The sequence below is a fragment of the Anolis sagrei genome, chromosome 12 (genome assembly GCF_037176765.1).
Source record: "Anolis sagrei isolate rAnoSag1 chromosome 12, rAnoSag1.mat, whole genome shotgun sequence".
Classification (NCBI taxonomy): domain Eukaryota; kingdom Metazoa; phylum Chordata; class Lepidosauria; order Squamata; family Dactyloidae; genus Anolis; species Anolis sagrei.
The window spans coordinates 5,767,564-5,783,581 of record NC_090032.1 but is presented as its reverse complement, the minus strand read 5'-3'; the positions used below and the strand labels follow the sequence as shown (position 1 = coordinate 5,783,581).

The 16,018-nt window shown below is 39.3% G+C and overlaps 1 protein-coding gene across 1 annotated transcript; it reads left to right on the top strand.

The window, feature by feature from the left end:
* The first annotated feature begins 1,371 nt into the window (after window positions 1–1,371).
* Window positions 1,372–15,265, top strand: LOC137097711 (uncharacterized). Its single transcript, XM_067472365.1, has 5 exons — window positions 1,372–1,891; window positions 6,752–6,771; window positions 7,244–7,337; window positions 9,202–9,317; window positions 14,241–15,265. Exons 1-5 carry the CDS (start codon window positions 1,831–1,833, stop codon window positions 15,153–15,155), a joined length of 1,206 nt encoding a protein of 401 aa, XP_067328466.1. The 5' UTR covers window positions 1,372–1,830; the 3' UTR covers window positions 15,156–15,265.
* Window positions 15,266–16,018: the final 753 nt, after the last annotated feature.

The window sequence follows — 16,018 nt, the reverse complement described above, 5'->3', positions numbered from 1 at the left end:
TTTTATATATATTATAGTTTATTATTATATTTACTACTATTATTATTTAATATATATATTATTGTTTATTATTATATTTATTATTATTACACTATTGTAATTGCTATTTTATTATTATTATTTAGATATATATATAATTGTTTATTATATTTATTATTATTACACTATTGTAGTTGCCATTTTATTATTATTATTTAAATATATATTTATTTACGTGTAATATTACTAATAATATTACAATATAATGGTATAGTGCAATATAGTAATATATACTGATATTGTACTATGCTAATAATATAATGTATTGTATGAAAATATATATTGTAAGCCGCTCTGAGTCCCCTTTGGGGTGAGAAGAGCGGCATATAAATGCTGTAAATAAATAAATATTGTTTATTATATATATATATATATATATATTACTGTTTATTATTATATTTATTATTATTACACTATTGTAGTTGCTATATTATTTATATATATATATATAATATTGTTTATTATATTTATTATTATTATTTTAAAATATATAATATTGTTTATTATATTTATTATTATTATTTTAAAATATATATATTATTGTTTATTATATTTATTATTACACTATTGTAGTTACTATATTATTTAAAAATATATATATTATTTATTATTATATTTATTATTATTTATATATTATTGTTTATTATTATTATTTAAAATATATATTATTGTTGTTTATTATTATATTTATTATTATTACACTATTGTAGTTGCTATATTATTATTTATATATATATATTGTTTATTATATTTATTATTATTACACTATTGTAGTTGCTATATTATTATTTATATATATATATTGTTTATTATATTTATTATTATTACACTATTGTAGTTGCTATATTATTATTATTTATATATTTATATATATATATTATATTTATTATTATTACACTATTATTGTTTATTATTATAATAATTATTATTATTACACTATTGTGGTTGCTTTATTTATTATTATTATTATTATTATTCTCCTTTGGGAGAGCCCCAAATGCGCCTCAGCTGCCCATCTCCTCAGCTACGACCATGAAGCCTCTATGGAGAATCTTCCACTTCCGCTTGAGGGTGGCCATTTCAAAATGGCGCCTGGCGCACCAACCGGAAGCCCCTCCGCCGCCATGCTCAGCCAACTCAGAAACAGCGGAGAAGAGAAGCGCGGGCGGAGAGAAGCGAAAGAGGGGTTTCCCTAGGGCAGACAGCAGGGGCGGCGACGACGCCCATTGGCTGCCGTTTGTCGCAGTCTCCTCTTTGCCCCGCCCACTAGCCAATCAGAGCGCGGGCTCGTTGTGTGGGCGGGGAAAGAGGGGGAGGGAGGGGTTTGTGGTGGTGTTTTTTTCCCGCGCGTTTCCAACCGTCGCTTTGTGAGGAAAAAAACGTCCTTTTTTTTACCTCAGCTTTTTACCTCAGCTTTTCAAAATGAGCGTGGCCTGTTTTCCCACCTAATTAGGAAAAATTAGGCTCAAGGAAAGTGGAAAGGCGTCATCAAAAGGACATTTCAATTAGTATTAACCCAGGAACACCCCAAGAGTCATGCTGTCCTGTTTTTAATGGCTAATTTTCCTCAAGTTTTTCAAAATCTAGACAAAAAATCAGGAAAATTGGCACATTTCCCCCCCTTAGGCCTTTCAAATAGACAATTCTCCCTGGTCAAGAGAGTCCTTGGCCTTTTTAAGGCAAGCTTAGGGACCAAACTGGAGCCCAAGTCCTAATATGTTCATTATTCTTATTTATTAATTAATTAATAATATCCTAGTTTTGTTCTAATTGGTCTCTAATTGGTATATTATGGCCTGGAGAAAGGTGTTCTTCTTCGCCTTATTCCTTGCCTCTTTTTACTTTGCTTCAGGTAAGGTTTGGAAACAAGAATCCAAACATGGGAAATGAATAATAATAATTTAAAAAATGGCAATTAGTTCAGATGAGGCGCTCTGTGCAGTCATGCTGGCCGCATGACCTTGGAGGTGTCTACGGACAACGCTGGCTCTCCAGCTTAGAAATGGAGATGAGCACCAACCCCCAGAGTCGGACACGACTGGACTTAATGTCAGGGAACAACCTTTGCCTTTTACCTAAGGCCATTTTGGAAGAGTTTTACATTTATTTCTTTATTATTTTGGTTACGTTTGCATTTTCTGTTCTTATTTCTTCAGGCCAACCCTCGTTAAGATTAGAAGGAATTACTTTGATGCTGCGCAATTGCTGACGGCTGTCCAGAAGATGCAGAAATAATTTATTATTATTTTATGTATTAAATAACTAGCTGTGCCCGCCACGCGTTGCTGTGGCCAATCTTCCATCCCTTTTTCTCTCCTTTCCCTCTTTCCACCACTCTCTCTTTCCTTCCTTCCCTTTTCTTCATTCTTTCTCTCCTTCCTTCCTTCTCTGCCTTTCCTTCCTTCCCGCCTTTTTCTTTTCCTTCCCTTTTCTCCTTTCTTCCTTCTCTACCTCTTTCCTTCCTTTTGCTTCCATCCTTCCTTCTCTTTCCTTCCCTTTTTCTCCTTTCTTCCTTCTGTACCTCTTTCTTTCCTCCCCCCTTTTCTTTTCCTCTTCTTCTCTTTCCTTCTCTCTTTCCATCCTTCCTTTGCTTTTTGCTTCCATCCTTTTTTCTCTTTCCTTCCTCCCTCTTTTTCTCCTTTCTTCCTTCTCTACCTCTTTCCCCCTTTCCTTTGCTCCCTCTTTCCTTCCTTCCCTTTTTCTTTCTTTCTCTCCTTCCTTCTTTCTCTACCTCTTTCCTTCCTTCCCCCTTTTTCTTTTCTCCTTCCTTCTTTCTCTCCTTTCTTTTTCTCTACCTTTCTTTCCTCCCCTTTTTTCTGTTCCTCTTTCTCTTTACTTCTCTACCTTCCTTCCTTCCCTTGCTTTTTGCTTCCATACTTTTTTCTGTCTTTCCTTACCTCCCTTTCTCTCCTTCCTTCTCTACCTCTTTCCCCCATTCCTGCACTCCCTCTTTCCTTCCTTTCCTTCCTTCCTTTCTCCCTACCTACCTTTCTTCCCCTTTCTTCGTTCTTTCTCTCCCTCCTTCCTTTTCTACCTCTTTCTTTCCTTCCCTCTTTCTCTTTTCCTCTTTCTCTTTCCTTTTATACCTCTTTCCTTCCTTCCCTCACTTTTTGTTTCCATCCTTCTCTTTTCTTCCATCCCTCTTTTCTCCTTTCTTCCTTCTCTACCTCTTTCCTTCCTTCCTTCCTTCCTTCCTTCCTTCCTTCCTTCCCTTTTCTTCATCTCTCCCTTCCCTACCTCTTTCTTTCTTTCCCCCTTTATCTTTTCCTCTTCCTCTTTCCTTCCTTCCCTCACTTTTTACTTCCATCCTCTCTTCTGTCTTTCCTTCCTCTCTCCTCTTTCTTCTTTCTCTACCTCTTTCCCCATTCCTTCACTCCCTCTTTCCTTCCTTCCCTTTTCTTTGTTCCTTCTCTCCCTCCTTCCTTCTCTACCTCTTTCTTTCCTTCACTCTTTTTCTTTACCTCTTCCTCTTTCCTTCTCTACCTCTTTCCTTCCTTCCTTCATTTTTTGCTTCCATCCTTCTGTCTTTCCTCTTTTTCTCCTTTCTTCCTCTTTCCCCCTTTCCTTCGCTCCCTCTTTCCTTCCCTCCTTCCCTTTTCTTCTTCTCTCCCTTCTCTCCCTCTTTCTTTCCCCCATTTTCTGTTCTCTTTCTCTTTACTTCTCTACCTCTTTCCTTCCCTCGTTTTTTGCTTCCATCCTTTCTTCTGTCTTTCCTTCCCTCCCTTTCTCTCCTTTCTTCCTTCTCGACCTCTTTCCCCCATTCCTTCACTCCTTTCTTCCTTTCTTCTCTCCTTCCTTCCTTCTCTACCTCTTTCTTTCCTTCCCCCCTTTACTTTTCCTCTTCTTCTCTTTCCTTCTCCACCTCCTTCCTTCCTTCCTTCGCTTTTTGCTTCCATCCTTCCTTCTCTTTTACCTTCTTTCTTTCTTTCCCTCCCTCTTTCTTTCCTTCCTTCCTTCTCTACCTGTTCCCCTGCTTCCTTTGCTCCCCCTTTCCTTCCTTTCCTTTTCTCTTTCCTTCTCTCCTTCCTTCTCTACCTCTTTCTTTCCTTCCCCTTTTTTCTTTTCCTCTTTCTCTTTCCTTCTCTACCTCCTTCCTTCTGTCTTTCCTTCCTCTTTCTTTCTCTTCTTCCTTCACTCCCTCTTTCCTTCCTTTCCTTTTTTCTTTCCTTCTCTTCTTCCTTCTTTCTCTACCTCTTTCTTTCCATCCCTTCTCTTTTCCTCTTTCTCTCCTTTCTTCCTTCTCTTTCCTTCCTTCACTCTATGCTTCCTTCTCTCTCTTTCTTTCCTTCTTTCTTCCTCCCATTCCTTCCCTCCCTATTCCTTGCCTTTTTTCTATATTGTCATTTAGCTTTTCATCATTTAACCTTTCAAGGTTTTTAAGTCCTGTTTTTTTTTGGGGGGGGGGGGTTATGAGTGATGGTCACTTGTTGGTCTGTTAGGGGTGTAGTGTCCAAATTTCATGTCAATTCGTCCAGTGGTTTTTGAGTTATGTTAATCCCACAAACAAACATTACATTTTTATTTATATAGATTGTTATTTTATTATTATTTACATTTAGCCTTTAATAGAAAACATGGATATTTTTTATAGAAAACAATATACATCGACGAGAAGACATGATTGTCAGCAGCTTTATGTAGCTTCTTAGTAATATCCACGCCAGTCTCCAGGTTTACTTAGCTCCTTGTAATAAGATTTGGTGTCTTTTCAGGTTCACCTGGCCATTTCTGGATCGCTTTAGGTGTTCACACTTGTTTGCAATGCTAAATATTATTTTATTAGTAGTAGTAGCGGTAGTTATACAGCTCCTTCTTTAAAAACCTGAGTTACACTATGTAAGAAAATTTGAAAAATGTTCTGTTTCTGGGTTGTAAGTTTTTTGGACTGTCTGGCCATGTTCCAGAAGCATTCTCTCCTGACATTTCGCCTGCATCTATGGCAAGCATATCAGTTCCATTGTCAAAGTTAAAGCACACTGATGCCCTCATGATCTCAGCGAAACACACCTAAACATCCTTCTGTTTGCTATCATGGTATTTAATTTTGGCTAGACTCTGTCCCCAGTTTGTGACAAAACAATCCTTTCTCTCCAAGGGTTTTCCCCTTCTTCTGTTTCTGAGATTTAGCTAAAATGATTATACAAGTTGAATATATCAAAAACTTATTAAATTTTTAAAAATTTAGATATTTCTTAAACTTTTGCCTAGTAAATTAAAAACAACAATAATACATGGTCAAATTCCAAAAGTTACTAATTTAATGTGCAATTATATTAAATGAGATATGGTTAAGAAATCTAGTTCAGGTGTAATTTATGCCATTTATTAATTGATATGTGATTATTGTCTGTGTTATATAATTTACTATTTTCATTTGTTTTGCTTTAAGCCCCCCAGAATCCCTTCGGGGAGAAGGGGCGGGATATAAATCAAGATTATTATTATTATTATTATCATCATCATCATTTTATTATTTATTTAAAGCATTTATATTCCTCCAAAGGGGACTCAGGGCGGACACCACATATAAACGGCAAACATTCAATGCCAAAACATATTATACCATACACCTATAAAAGCATTACAATCATATTATTGTACTGCCCGCAGTGGGTTAAACTGCTGAGCTGCTAAACATGCTGATTGAAAGGTTGCAGGTTCGAATCTAGGGAGCAGGGTGAGCTCCCACTGTTTGCCCCAGCTTCTGCCAACTTAGCAGTTCGAAAACATACAGATGACAGTAGATCAATAGGTACCGCTAAGGTGGGAAGGTAACAGTGCTCCATGCAGTCATGCTGGCCACATGTACTTACTTATGTGATCCCTCGTTGGACGAGTAAGATGGTCTTCCATGATGGGTTTCCTTGTGGCTGCATAGGTGGCTGTGGAGCCCTATTCTTGACTCGCATCTTCTCCCACAGTGAAGGCATTGGTTTCCAGGTGGAAGGCGGTCCCGGTCAGGGTTGACGCGCCTTCCTCCTGGCATGTTTCTCTCTTTCACCCTCCACTCGTGCCTCCTCGAATACTGCAGCACTGCTGGTCACAGCTGACCTCCAGCTGGAGCGCTCAAGGGCCAGGGCTTCCCAGTTCTCAGTGTCTATGCCAGAGATTTTAAGGTTGGCTTTGAGGCCATTTTTAAATCTCTTTTCCTGTCCACCAAAGTTCCGTTTTCCGTTCTTAAGTTCAGAGTAGAGCAACTGCTTTTGGGAGACGGTGGTCAGGCATCCGGACAATGTGGCCGGCCCAGCGGAGTTGGTGACAGAGGACCATCACTTCAGTGCTGGTGGTCTTTGCTTCTTCCAGCACGCTGACGTTTTTCCGCTTGTCTTCCTAAGAGATTTGCAGGATTTTCTGGAGGCAGCACTGATGGAATCGTTCCAGGAGTTGCATGTGACGTCTGTAGACAGTCCACGTTTCACAGGCATATAGCAGGGTTGGGAGGACAATAGCTTTGTAGACAAGCACCTTGGCCACATGACCTTGGACGTGTCTACGGACAATGCCGGCTCTTTGGCTTAGAAATGGAGATGAGCACCAATCCCCAGAATCAGACACGACTGGACTTAATGTCAGGGGAAAACCTTTATCTTATTATTATTATTGTTATTATTTACTAATTTTGGTATATTCTGCTTTTGGTTTTAATAAGAAAATGTGTAGTTGGTTTTCTTGTGATGTTCAATGATGCAGCTTTTGTTCTTTCCTTCCGTAGGCAGTAAAATAAGAGATCAGGTAAAGAACTTTCCTGTTTCTAGTAACGGTTGGAGCAGCTGCTTATTTGATTTGGGGAAATGGGGTGTGGGTGAGAATGACAAGATACAAAAACTGGGAAAGTTTGATATGAATGGATCCACGTTGCATATGAATGAATTCAGAAAGTTTGATGAGCTGAGCTATTCAGACTGAAACTTATATAGATGAGTATTTGCAGATACTGATACAATAATACTAAATCTAGGCAGGGCAAACAAATCAGTTTTTTGTCCATCTTGAAATTTCTGTCATGCTTACTAGATAAACCACAAAGCTGGTCATGATAAGAAATGATCAGGAATTAGAAGTAGGGCTATGTAAACACGGGGGAAAGCATGCTTTGTGACTTAAAAGTTTATTTTCTTAAACACCAGAAAGCATGTCCCTTATTATTTTCTTTTATGTGACTGCAATATTTTACAAATCCCTTTTATGGTTGTTGCTTTTTAAGGCTATGTTTGGACCACCTGATAAATTCGAGGGTTTTGAACCTATGGAGGAGGGAGAGTTTCCACCTGATATTACCGTCCTGCGAAAGGGATCAGGTATGAAAAAACTTAGCCTATAGTTCATATCCAAAGATGGCTTGACCTGTGTTGTGTTGTTGTTTCAGTAAGAAGGCGAACATAAGACATCATGCAGTATCCAGAAGCCGCTCTGAGTTCATCTGAGCTGGATTTGGTGATGCCCTTATGAGAGAGGAAATTTCGTGGTACACTTCCAAATAGATGCCTGTCCGAACGTATTCTCCCCTATGAACCATCAAGAGTGTTAAGATCATAGAATCAAAGTGTTGGAAGAGACCTCATAGGCCATCCAGTCCAACCCCCTGCCAAGAAACAGGAATATTGCATTCAAATCACCCCTGACAGATGGCCATCCAGCCTCTGTTTAAAAGCTTCCAAAGAAGGAGCCTCCGCCACACTCCGGGGCAGAGAGTTCCACTGCTGAACGGCTCTCACAGTCAGGAAGTTCTTCCTCATGTTCAGATGGAATCTCCTCTCTTGTAGTTTGAAGCCATTGTTCCGCGTCCTAGTCTCCAAGGAAGCAGAAAACAAGCTTGCTCCCTCCTCCCTGTGGCTTCCTCTCACATATTTATACATGGCTATCATATCTCCTCTCATCCTTCTCTTCTTTAGGCTAAACATGCCCAGCTCCTTAAGCTGCTCCTCATAGGGCTTGTTCTCCAGACCCTTGATCATTTTAGTCGCCCTCCGCTGGACACATTCCAGCTTGTCAATATCTCTCTTGAATTGTGGTGATATCGAGCTACTTTTAGCAGGGTTCCCTCAAGAGAGGAGAACCCGAGGACCGCGCCAAAAGGGTCCTGGATACCTTGGTGAGGCCAGCGAAGCCAATCTCAAATGATTAAAGTATTTAAAATAATAAAACCTCACCCAAGTGGAAGAAGGTTTTTAAAAAGCGACCGAGGCGTTTATTTGCGATTCAGCTGATATCGGATGCATTGCAGGAATCATTCCACCACAAGCATAACAGCTAGGGCAGTTACAAGCATATTTATAGACAAAATACAGTGGTGCCCAGAATTGGACACAAGATCGTCTGGAGAGGCCCTGCTCTTGGTCCCGCCACCTTCGCAGTCGTGTCTGGTGGGAGCGAGAGACAGGGCCTTTTCTCTGGTGGCCCCCTGGCTATGGAATTCCCTCCTGAATTAAATTAGATCTGCCCCCTCCCTCCTGACCTTTAGGAAACTAGTGAAAACCTGGTTGTGGAACAAGGCCTTTGCAGAATGATGGGTGAGACTGGTAATTGACCAAAGGTATTGACCACAATATATGGACTGAATATACGGACTGAGTTGGACATGTTTTGTATCTTGGCAAGCGGCTTTTATGTATTGTCGAAGGCTTTCATGGCCGGAATCACTGGATTGTTGTAGGTTTTTTCGGGCTATATGGCCATGTTCTAGAGGCATTCTCTCCTGACGTTTCGCCTGCATCTATGGCAAGCATCCTCACTACCTCTGAGGATGCTTGCCATAGATGCAGGTGAAATGTCAGGAGAGAATGCCTCTAGAACATGGCCATATAGCCCGAAAAAACCTACAACAACCCGGCTTTTATGTAATTTATATGTATTTGTTAATTTACTGTCATTATATGATGTTTTAGATTTTTACTGTTAGCATTGAATCCTTGCTGTCAGCCGGTCTGAGTCCCTCAGTGGAGGTAGAGAAGATCGGGATATAAAAAATTTAAATAAATAAATAATAAATTTAAGATCGCCTTTTTGTTTTTCTCTGGTAAAGAAATATTAGCCTAGTAAAATATTTTCAGACCATCAATATTTATTCAGCCATTTCTAGATCGCTTTTTTGTTGCTAAAATGTGTGGTGAATATTTTATCAGAAATAGACAAAATTTCAGACACATTGACTTCTTTCTGTAGTGGCGCCAGTGGGATCATATATGTCCCGGGCTATTGAAGACTCTAACAAACTGCTGTCATCGATCCTGCGTGATCCACAGGCTTTAAGAATTATACAGGAACGCCTTGCACGGAATGTAAGCTCTGTTTGTTTGTGTCTTTTAAAATATATATTTTTATTGATATTTTGCTTTGTGAGCGGATTTATACAATTAATACATGTATGCCATCTATCACCACATTTCTCTATCCTCTTCCAATATATTCCACCTCCTCCATTCAATATTATCCACTCACTTATCTAGTATGTCTAAGAGTTCATTCACTCTTTTGTTTTGTTGTTCTCTCCTCTCACCTCCCCTACCCCAGCCCCTTACAATAGTTTCCATTAGAACACCTACGAACCCACACGCTCACTCCGATCATCTGGGGAGGCCCTGCTCGTGATCCCACCTACGTCGCAAGTGCGCTTGGTGGGGACACGGGACAGGGCCTTTTCTGTGGCGGCCCCCCAACTTTGGAACGCCCTCCCAAAAGATCTTCGACAGGCCCCTACTCTGGCAGTTTTCAGAAAGAACCTAAAAACCTGGCTGTTCCGTTGTGCCTTCTCAGATTAGGAATTCCCCATCACCAAGTCCTAGAAGCACTTTAGTAGAATAAAGATCGCTGCACACCGCACTTATTTAATCCTACGCTCCTCCTGCCATCTCAGCACTTTTAACCTTGTACCCATTGCTCTGGCCGGCCCAGTTTTAAAGTGTCCGACGTATTGTTACTGTTGTTGTTATTGCTTAATTATTTTGATTTGCTCCTGTTTTATTGTTGTGTTATGATGTGTTGTATTGTGTTTTGAGGCTTCGGCCTATGTGAGCCGCATCGAGTCCTTCAGGAGATGCTAGCGGGGTACAAATAAAGTTAATAATAATAATAATAATAATAATAATAATAATAATAACTTTAATTCCATCCATGAGCTCAGCTTTTCCCATCTCTATACAATATTTACATTGGCTTCGCCTCTTTTTATCCATTCTGAATATATGAACCATTTCTCTTTAATTTTCCTCATTTTATCTTCCTTCATATTCTCACATATTACATTTGCAATAATTTCTGATTGGACCTGGTCAAACAAGTAATTATTCCAATTAACCATATTCAATTTTTTTGCATCTTTCCAACCCCAAGCTATTGTTTATTTATTTATTTGCTATATTTCTATACCGCCCTTCTCAACCCGAGGATGACTCAGGGCAGTTTACAAAACGGCACAATTCAATGCCACAATTGAATGTTCAATAAACAGTTATGTTCGATAAACAGTTAAAAGCATATAAGAACCACAACGTTCCATAGGCAATAAAATCAATTAAACATTAAACATAAATCCTACAGCCTTCCCTGCAAGAATCATTGCTTTGAATAAATCTGCAAGTCACTTCTGGTGTGAGAGAATTGACCGTCTGCCCAGGGCATGCCCAGATGTTTAACCATCCTGTGGGAGGCTTCTCTCATGTCCCCGCATGAGAAGCTGGAGCTGACAGATGGGCACTCACCCAGGATTTGAACCACTGACCTTTTGGTCAGCAGAATCAGGCCCTCTGTCTCCTTTTTCAAAGTTCCATATGTGAGCCACAGCCATGTTTTTTTAATTATTATTATTTGATATGTTCATTATTTGATGAGTTTCTTTTGTATTATTATTATTATTATTATTATTATTATTATTACTGGCACAAGGGTTTAACTTTGAACCGCTCCAAGTCGCCTCTGGGCTGAGAGGGGTAGTATATAAATATAGTAAATAAATAAATAGTAAATAATAATAATAACACATTGCACTACATTATGAAATGAGAATAAATGAGTGCTTACAGAATGGGATTGAGAACTGTTCCCACACCTTCTACTTACCTGTCTATAAGTTTCAGGCTGTCCTTATAAGCAAAAAGAAGAAGCAAAGCTCAAGAAGTTGTCTTGGGCTTTGGTGCTAACATGCATTCCCTTTCTTTGTCCTCTTTATTTGCTTTGTTTATCTTATTGTTATTGTCTGTATTTTATTTTGATGTAATTTTGTTGTCTGTATTTTTTGTATTTTACTCAGTTGTATTGTATCTTTGGGCTTGGCCTCATGTTAGCCGCCCTGAGTCCCCTTTGGGGAGATGGTAGTGGGGTATAAAGATTATTATTATTATTATAAACACAACAAGATGAGTCCACAGCAGACACTCTACTGGCTGTTGTATTGAATCACACATCAGACACTTCCCAAGTGTCTAGGACTGTGTGATGTATCGGCGAATAATGCGTGCAGATCCCAGTAAGGTGGCCTTTTGCAGCTGGCAGATGGTAATTTTGTCAGTGCCGATTGTGTTTAAGTGCAAGCCAAGGTCTTTCGGCACTGAACCCAGTGTGCCGATCACCAAGGGGACCACCTTTACTGGTTTGTGCTAGAGTCTTTGCAGTTTGATCTTTAAATTATTATTATTATTATTACTGACATAAAAGCACAGTATGTCACAGCAAACGAGATCTATATGCTGGATTTTGTATTATTATTATTATTATTATTATTGTACTGACATAAAAGCACAGTATGTCACAGCAAACGAGATCTATATGCTGGATTTCGAATCACAAAATCATAAGTCGAACACTTCCCAAGCGTCTAGGACTGTGTGATGTATTTTCGAATGATGCGCGCAGATCCAAGTCAGGTGGCCTTTTGCAGTTGACAGATCGTGATTTTGTCAATGTTTATTGTTTCCAAATGTTGGGTGAGATCTTTTGGCACGGCACCCAGTGTGCCAATAACCACTGGGACCACCTGTACTGGTTGATGCCAGAGCCTTTGCAGTTTGATTTTGAGGTCCTGATAGCGGCTGACTTTTTCCTGTTGTTTTTCCTCAATGCGACTGTCATCTCGTATGGCAACATCAATAATCCAGACTTTTTTCTTTTCCACAATCGTGATGTCTGGTGTCCAAAACTTTGTCAGTCTGGATTCGAAAGTCCCACAGTATTTTTGCATGTTCATTTTCCATGATCTTTGTGGGTTTATGATCCCACCAATTCTTTGCTGCTGGAAGATGGTCCTTGTGACATAAGTTCCAGTGAATCATCTGAACCATAGAGTTGTGTCTTTGTTTGTAGTCCATCTGTGCAATTTTCTTGCAACAGCTGCGGAGATGGTCCATGGTTTCATAATAATAATAATAATAATAATTATTATTATTATTATTATTATTATTATTAGAAACACAACAAGGTGAGTCCACAGCAGACACTCTAGTGGCTGTTGTGTTGAATCGCACATCGGACACTTTCCAAGTGTCTAGGATTGTGTGATGTATTGACGAATAATGTGTGCAGATCCCAGTAAGGTGGCCTTTTGCAGCTGGCAGCTGGTAATTTTGTCAGTGCCGATTGTATTTAAGTGCAGGCCAAGGTCTTTAGGCACTGCACCCAGTGTGCTGATCACCTCTGGGACCACCTTGACTGGTTTGTGCCAGAGTCTTTGCAGTTCGATCTTTAAATTATTATTATTATTATTATTATTATTATTATTATTATTTTCCCATTGGGAAGGGAGAGCTCAGTACTGGGACTACCTTAACTGGTTTGTGCCAGAGTCTTTGCACTTCGATCTTTAAATTATATTATTATTATTGTTATTATTATTATTTATTTTCCCATTGGGAAGGGAGAGCTCAGTACTGGGACTACCTTGACTGGTTTGTGCCAGAGTATTTGCACTTCGATCTTTAAATTATTATTATTATTATTATTATTATTATTATTATTATTAGTTTCCCATTGGGAAGGGAGAGCTCAGTACTGGGACCACCTTGACTGGTTTGTGCCAGAGTCTTTGCAGTTCGATCTTTAAATTATTATTATTATTATTATTATTATTATTATTATTATTATTTTCCATTGGGAAGGGAGAGGTCAGTTTCTGACCTGTTAGTGATGTTTGTAGTCCATCTGTTTATGAACTCACGTGCTCTCTTCGCTCATCTGGAGAGACCCTGCTCGCGATTCCACCTGCGTCACAGGCACGTTTGGTGGGGACGCGGGACTGAGCCTTTTCTGTGGTAGCCCCCCGACTTTGGAACACCCTCCCCAAAGACATTAGACAAGCCCCTACGTTGGCAGTCTTTAGGAAGAGCTTGAAGACCTGGCTGTTCCGATGTGCCTTTCCAGAATAGGAACTCCAGCAATATGTCCCAGAAGCACTTTATCAGAGTTTTAAGATTGTCTGCACACTGCACTTACCCTAAATTCCGATATACCACCTGTCACACCCAGCACTTTTTAATATGTACCCATCACACTTGGCCCAGCCTTAGTTTTATTGTGTCGTGGTGTATTGTTTTGATTGTTTACTGCTATTGTTTTATTGTATTGTCGAAGGCTTTCATGGCCGGAATCACTGGGTTGTTGTAGGTTTTTCCGGGCTATATGGCCATGTTCTGGAGGCAAGTTTTCTTTTGTTGAGAGTGATTTTATGTGCCTGTTTGTTTCCCCTCTGTTGTTTTGCTGTTTTAATTTTTGATCACTCTCAACAAAAGATTCCCCCCGGGCACTTCCAAGCCATTGAATGCTAATCAAGGTGATCAGCTGAAACATTCACAGCTAGCTCCAGCAGACAAAAGTCCTTTGTCTCACCCTGGTCATTCCACAGTTATATAAACCCATTTTTCCTACTTCCAACAGACTTCACTATTTCTGAGGATGCTTGCCATAGATGCAGGCGAAACGTCAGGAGAAAAATTGCCTCCAGAACATGGCCATATAGCCCGGAAAAACCTACAACAACCTATTGTTTTATTGTTTGATTTGCTTTAAGTTATGTGCTTTGTTATGCTGTTGTTTTATTGAGGCTTTGGCCTGTGTAAGCCACATCGAGTCCTTCGGGAGATGCTAGCGGGGTACAAATAAAGATAATAATAATAATAATAATAGTAATAGTAATCTTAAAAGGGTGGGGATTTAGGAAATACAGTTGTTTGCCTCCTTTGTTTTACCGTGTTTTATTCGTTGTTGGTCTTTTGCAGAAAATGAAGCGTTCGGCACATTACAAAAGAAGAGGACACACTTCCAAGAAAGGAAAAGCAACATTTATAGGAAACAGTTTCAAGATAGGAAGGGCAAGAATTGCAAGAGATGTGGAAAAAGCAGCTATGCTTCGCCTGCTGGACAAACATGTTTCCGTTTTCAAAAGGCTCAGGAAAAGGCGTGCATGTATGACGAGAAGGTTGCAGAATGGTGGAAATACAGCCGAGAGATCTGTAGCACAGGAAGGAAAAGACAGGTGTGCCAGAAGTTCAGACGTTGGTGATAAGGAAACAGAAACACACACCAACTTGAGATCTTCCAAAGGCAGCCAGAGGGGAAAAGCTGAGGGAGATGAAAATGATTCAGTTGCCATCTCTGAGAAAGAACAAGTGCTAAAGAAAAGAAGGAAGAGAGCAACGTCCGCCGAGAAATCAGATTTTCTTTCTCCAACCCCCTCTCAAAGTTACGGTTTGCCTTCTCCATTTTCCCTAACCACCGCTGCCCAGAGAGCATCCCTGAAAAGGCTGAAGAGACGCATTTCACGTTTGCTCTCAAAAGATAAACATTCGGGGGGAAAAGTTCTGGACGACTTGCTAAAAATGCAGGAAGAGGAGGGCAGCAGAGAGAACACTCCAACGGGAAAGTATCGGAACAAAAGAGAAGCCAAAAAGCTGTCTGTCCAAACGATACACCTTACCCTGACAGCTTTAAAAACTCAAGAGAAATTGTCGACGATGGTAGACCACCTATCAGACCCGTCCAATAACATGACGGAAGAAGAAAAGTTTAAATACACGCAGGAACTCCTCGGCGAACTCAGTACATTTGTGCACCTGTTGCAGCAGCAAGTCACACAGCAGTCCCAACACAACGTAACCGATGTGATCATTACCTCTCCGACTCCTCAAACTTAAGATACCTCTGTAATATTGCAGAATATCACTTGGAAAAATAGTGAAGTTTGCAGGATGCCTTTAGAAATCAGTTGCTACTTTGTCTCATTAAAAACCCTGCCCTTGCATCATTCAACAAGAGTTATTTGTAACTTTTGTAACTTAATTTTGTAACACAAGCAATACTCATGACACAACGTTGCTTAGTAGTTTGTTGCAATGGAAGAGTTGATAAACATACCATATCTATACGGTATGTATAGATCTATAAACAAAGTAATTTCTGATAAATTATATTTTTCTGCACATTGCTGCATACTAACAAAAACAACAGTCATAGAATGATATATATAACAATTTTAAACAATTTTTTTTCTCCAACTACTCAAACTTTTCTGATCTCGTGCCAATCGCTGGACAAGTCAGCCAGCTATAATATTTTTTTATCTTATTCCAATTTTGACCAATTTTGCTTTATAAGAGGGCAGGAATCTTAAAACCGATATAGGCAATATTTTTGAAAGATGACTCTGTGACGAATGAGCCGTGACACAAACCACCTTTGACTCGCCGAAAAAGAAAAAATCCGTTTCCATTCTTAAGAGGAAGAATAATTCCTCTTTCCTACTTATAATGTAAACCATTCTAAACGAGAGTTTGTGTAATTTTAAGAATTGCAGGCTCAGTTTGGCCTTGAAAGAGTTACTAATATATTAAATACTAATATATTAAATACTAATATATTAAAATATATTAAAAACAGGAAATGATAATAAACATTCCTTTCTTATTCAAAGTCCTTGGACCTTGGTGTATTATTTATTCAACCACATATAGTGGTTTGGGAGCAAGAGGGAGATGAGGGTTTGAATTGCTTCCGAGTC

Excerpts from the sequence above, each read along its gene's own strand:
- LOC137097711 (XM_067472365.1), top strand. The coding sequence starts at position 1,831 with ATGGCCTGGAGAAAGGTGTTCTTCTTCGCCTTATTCCTTGCCTCTTTT. Across the intron at positions 1,892-6,751 it reads CTCTTTTTACTTTGCTTCAG|GCAGTAAAATAAGAGATCAG; the intron begins GTAAGGTTTGGA and ends TTCCTTCCGTAG. Across the intron at positions 7,338-9,201 it reads CGTCCTGCGAAAGGGATCAG|TGGCGCCAGTGGGATCATAT; the intron begins GTATGAAAAAAC and ends TTCTTTCTGTAG.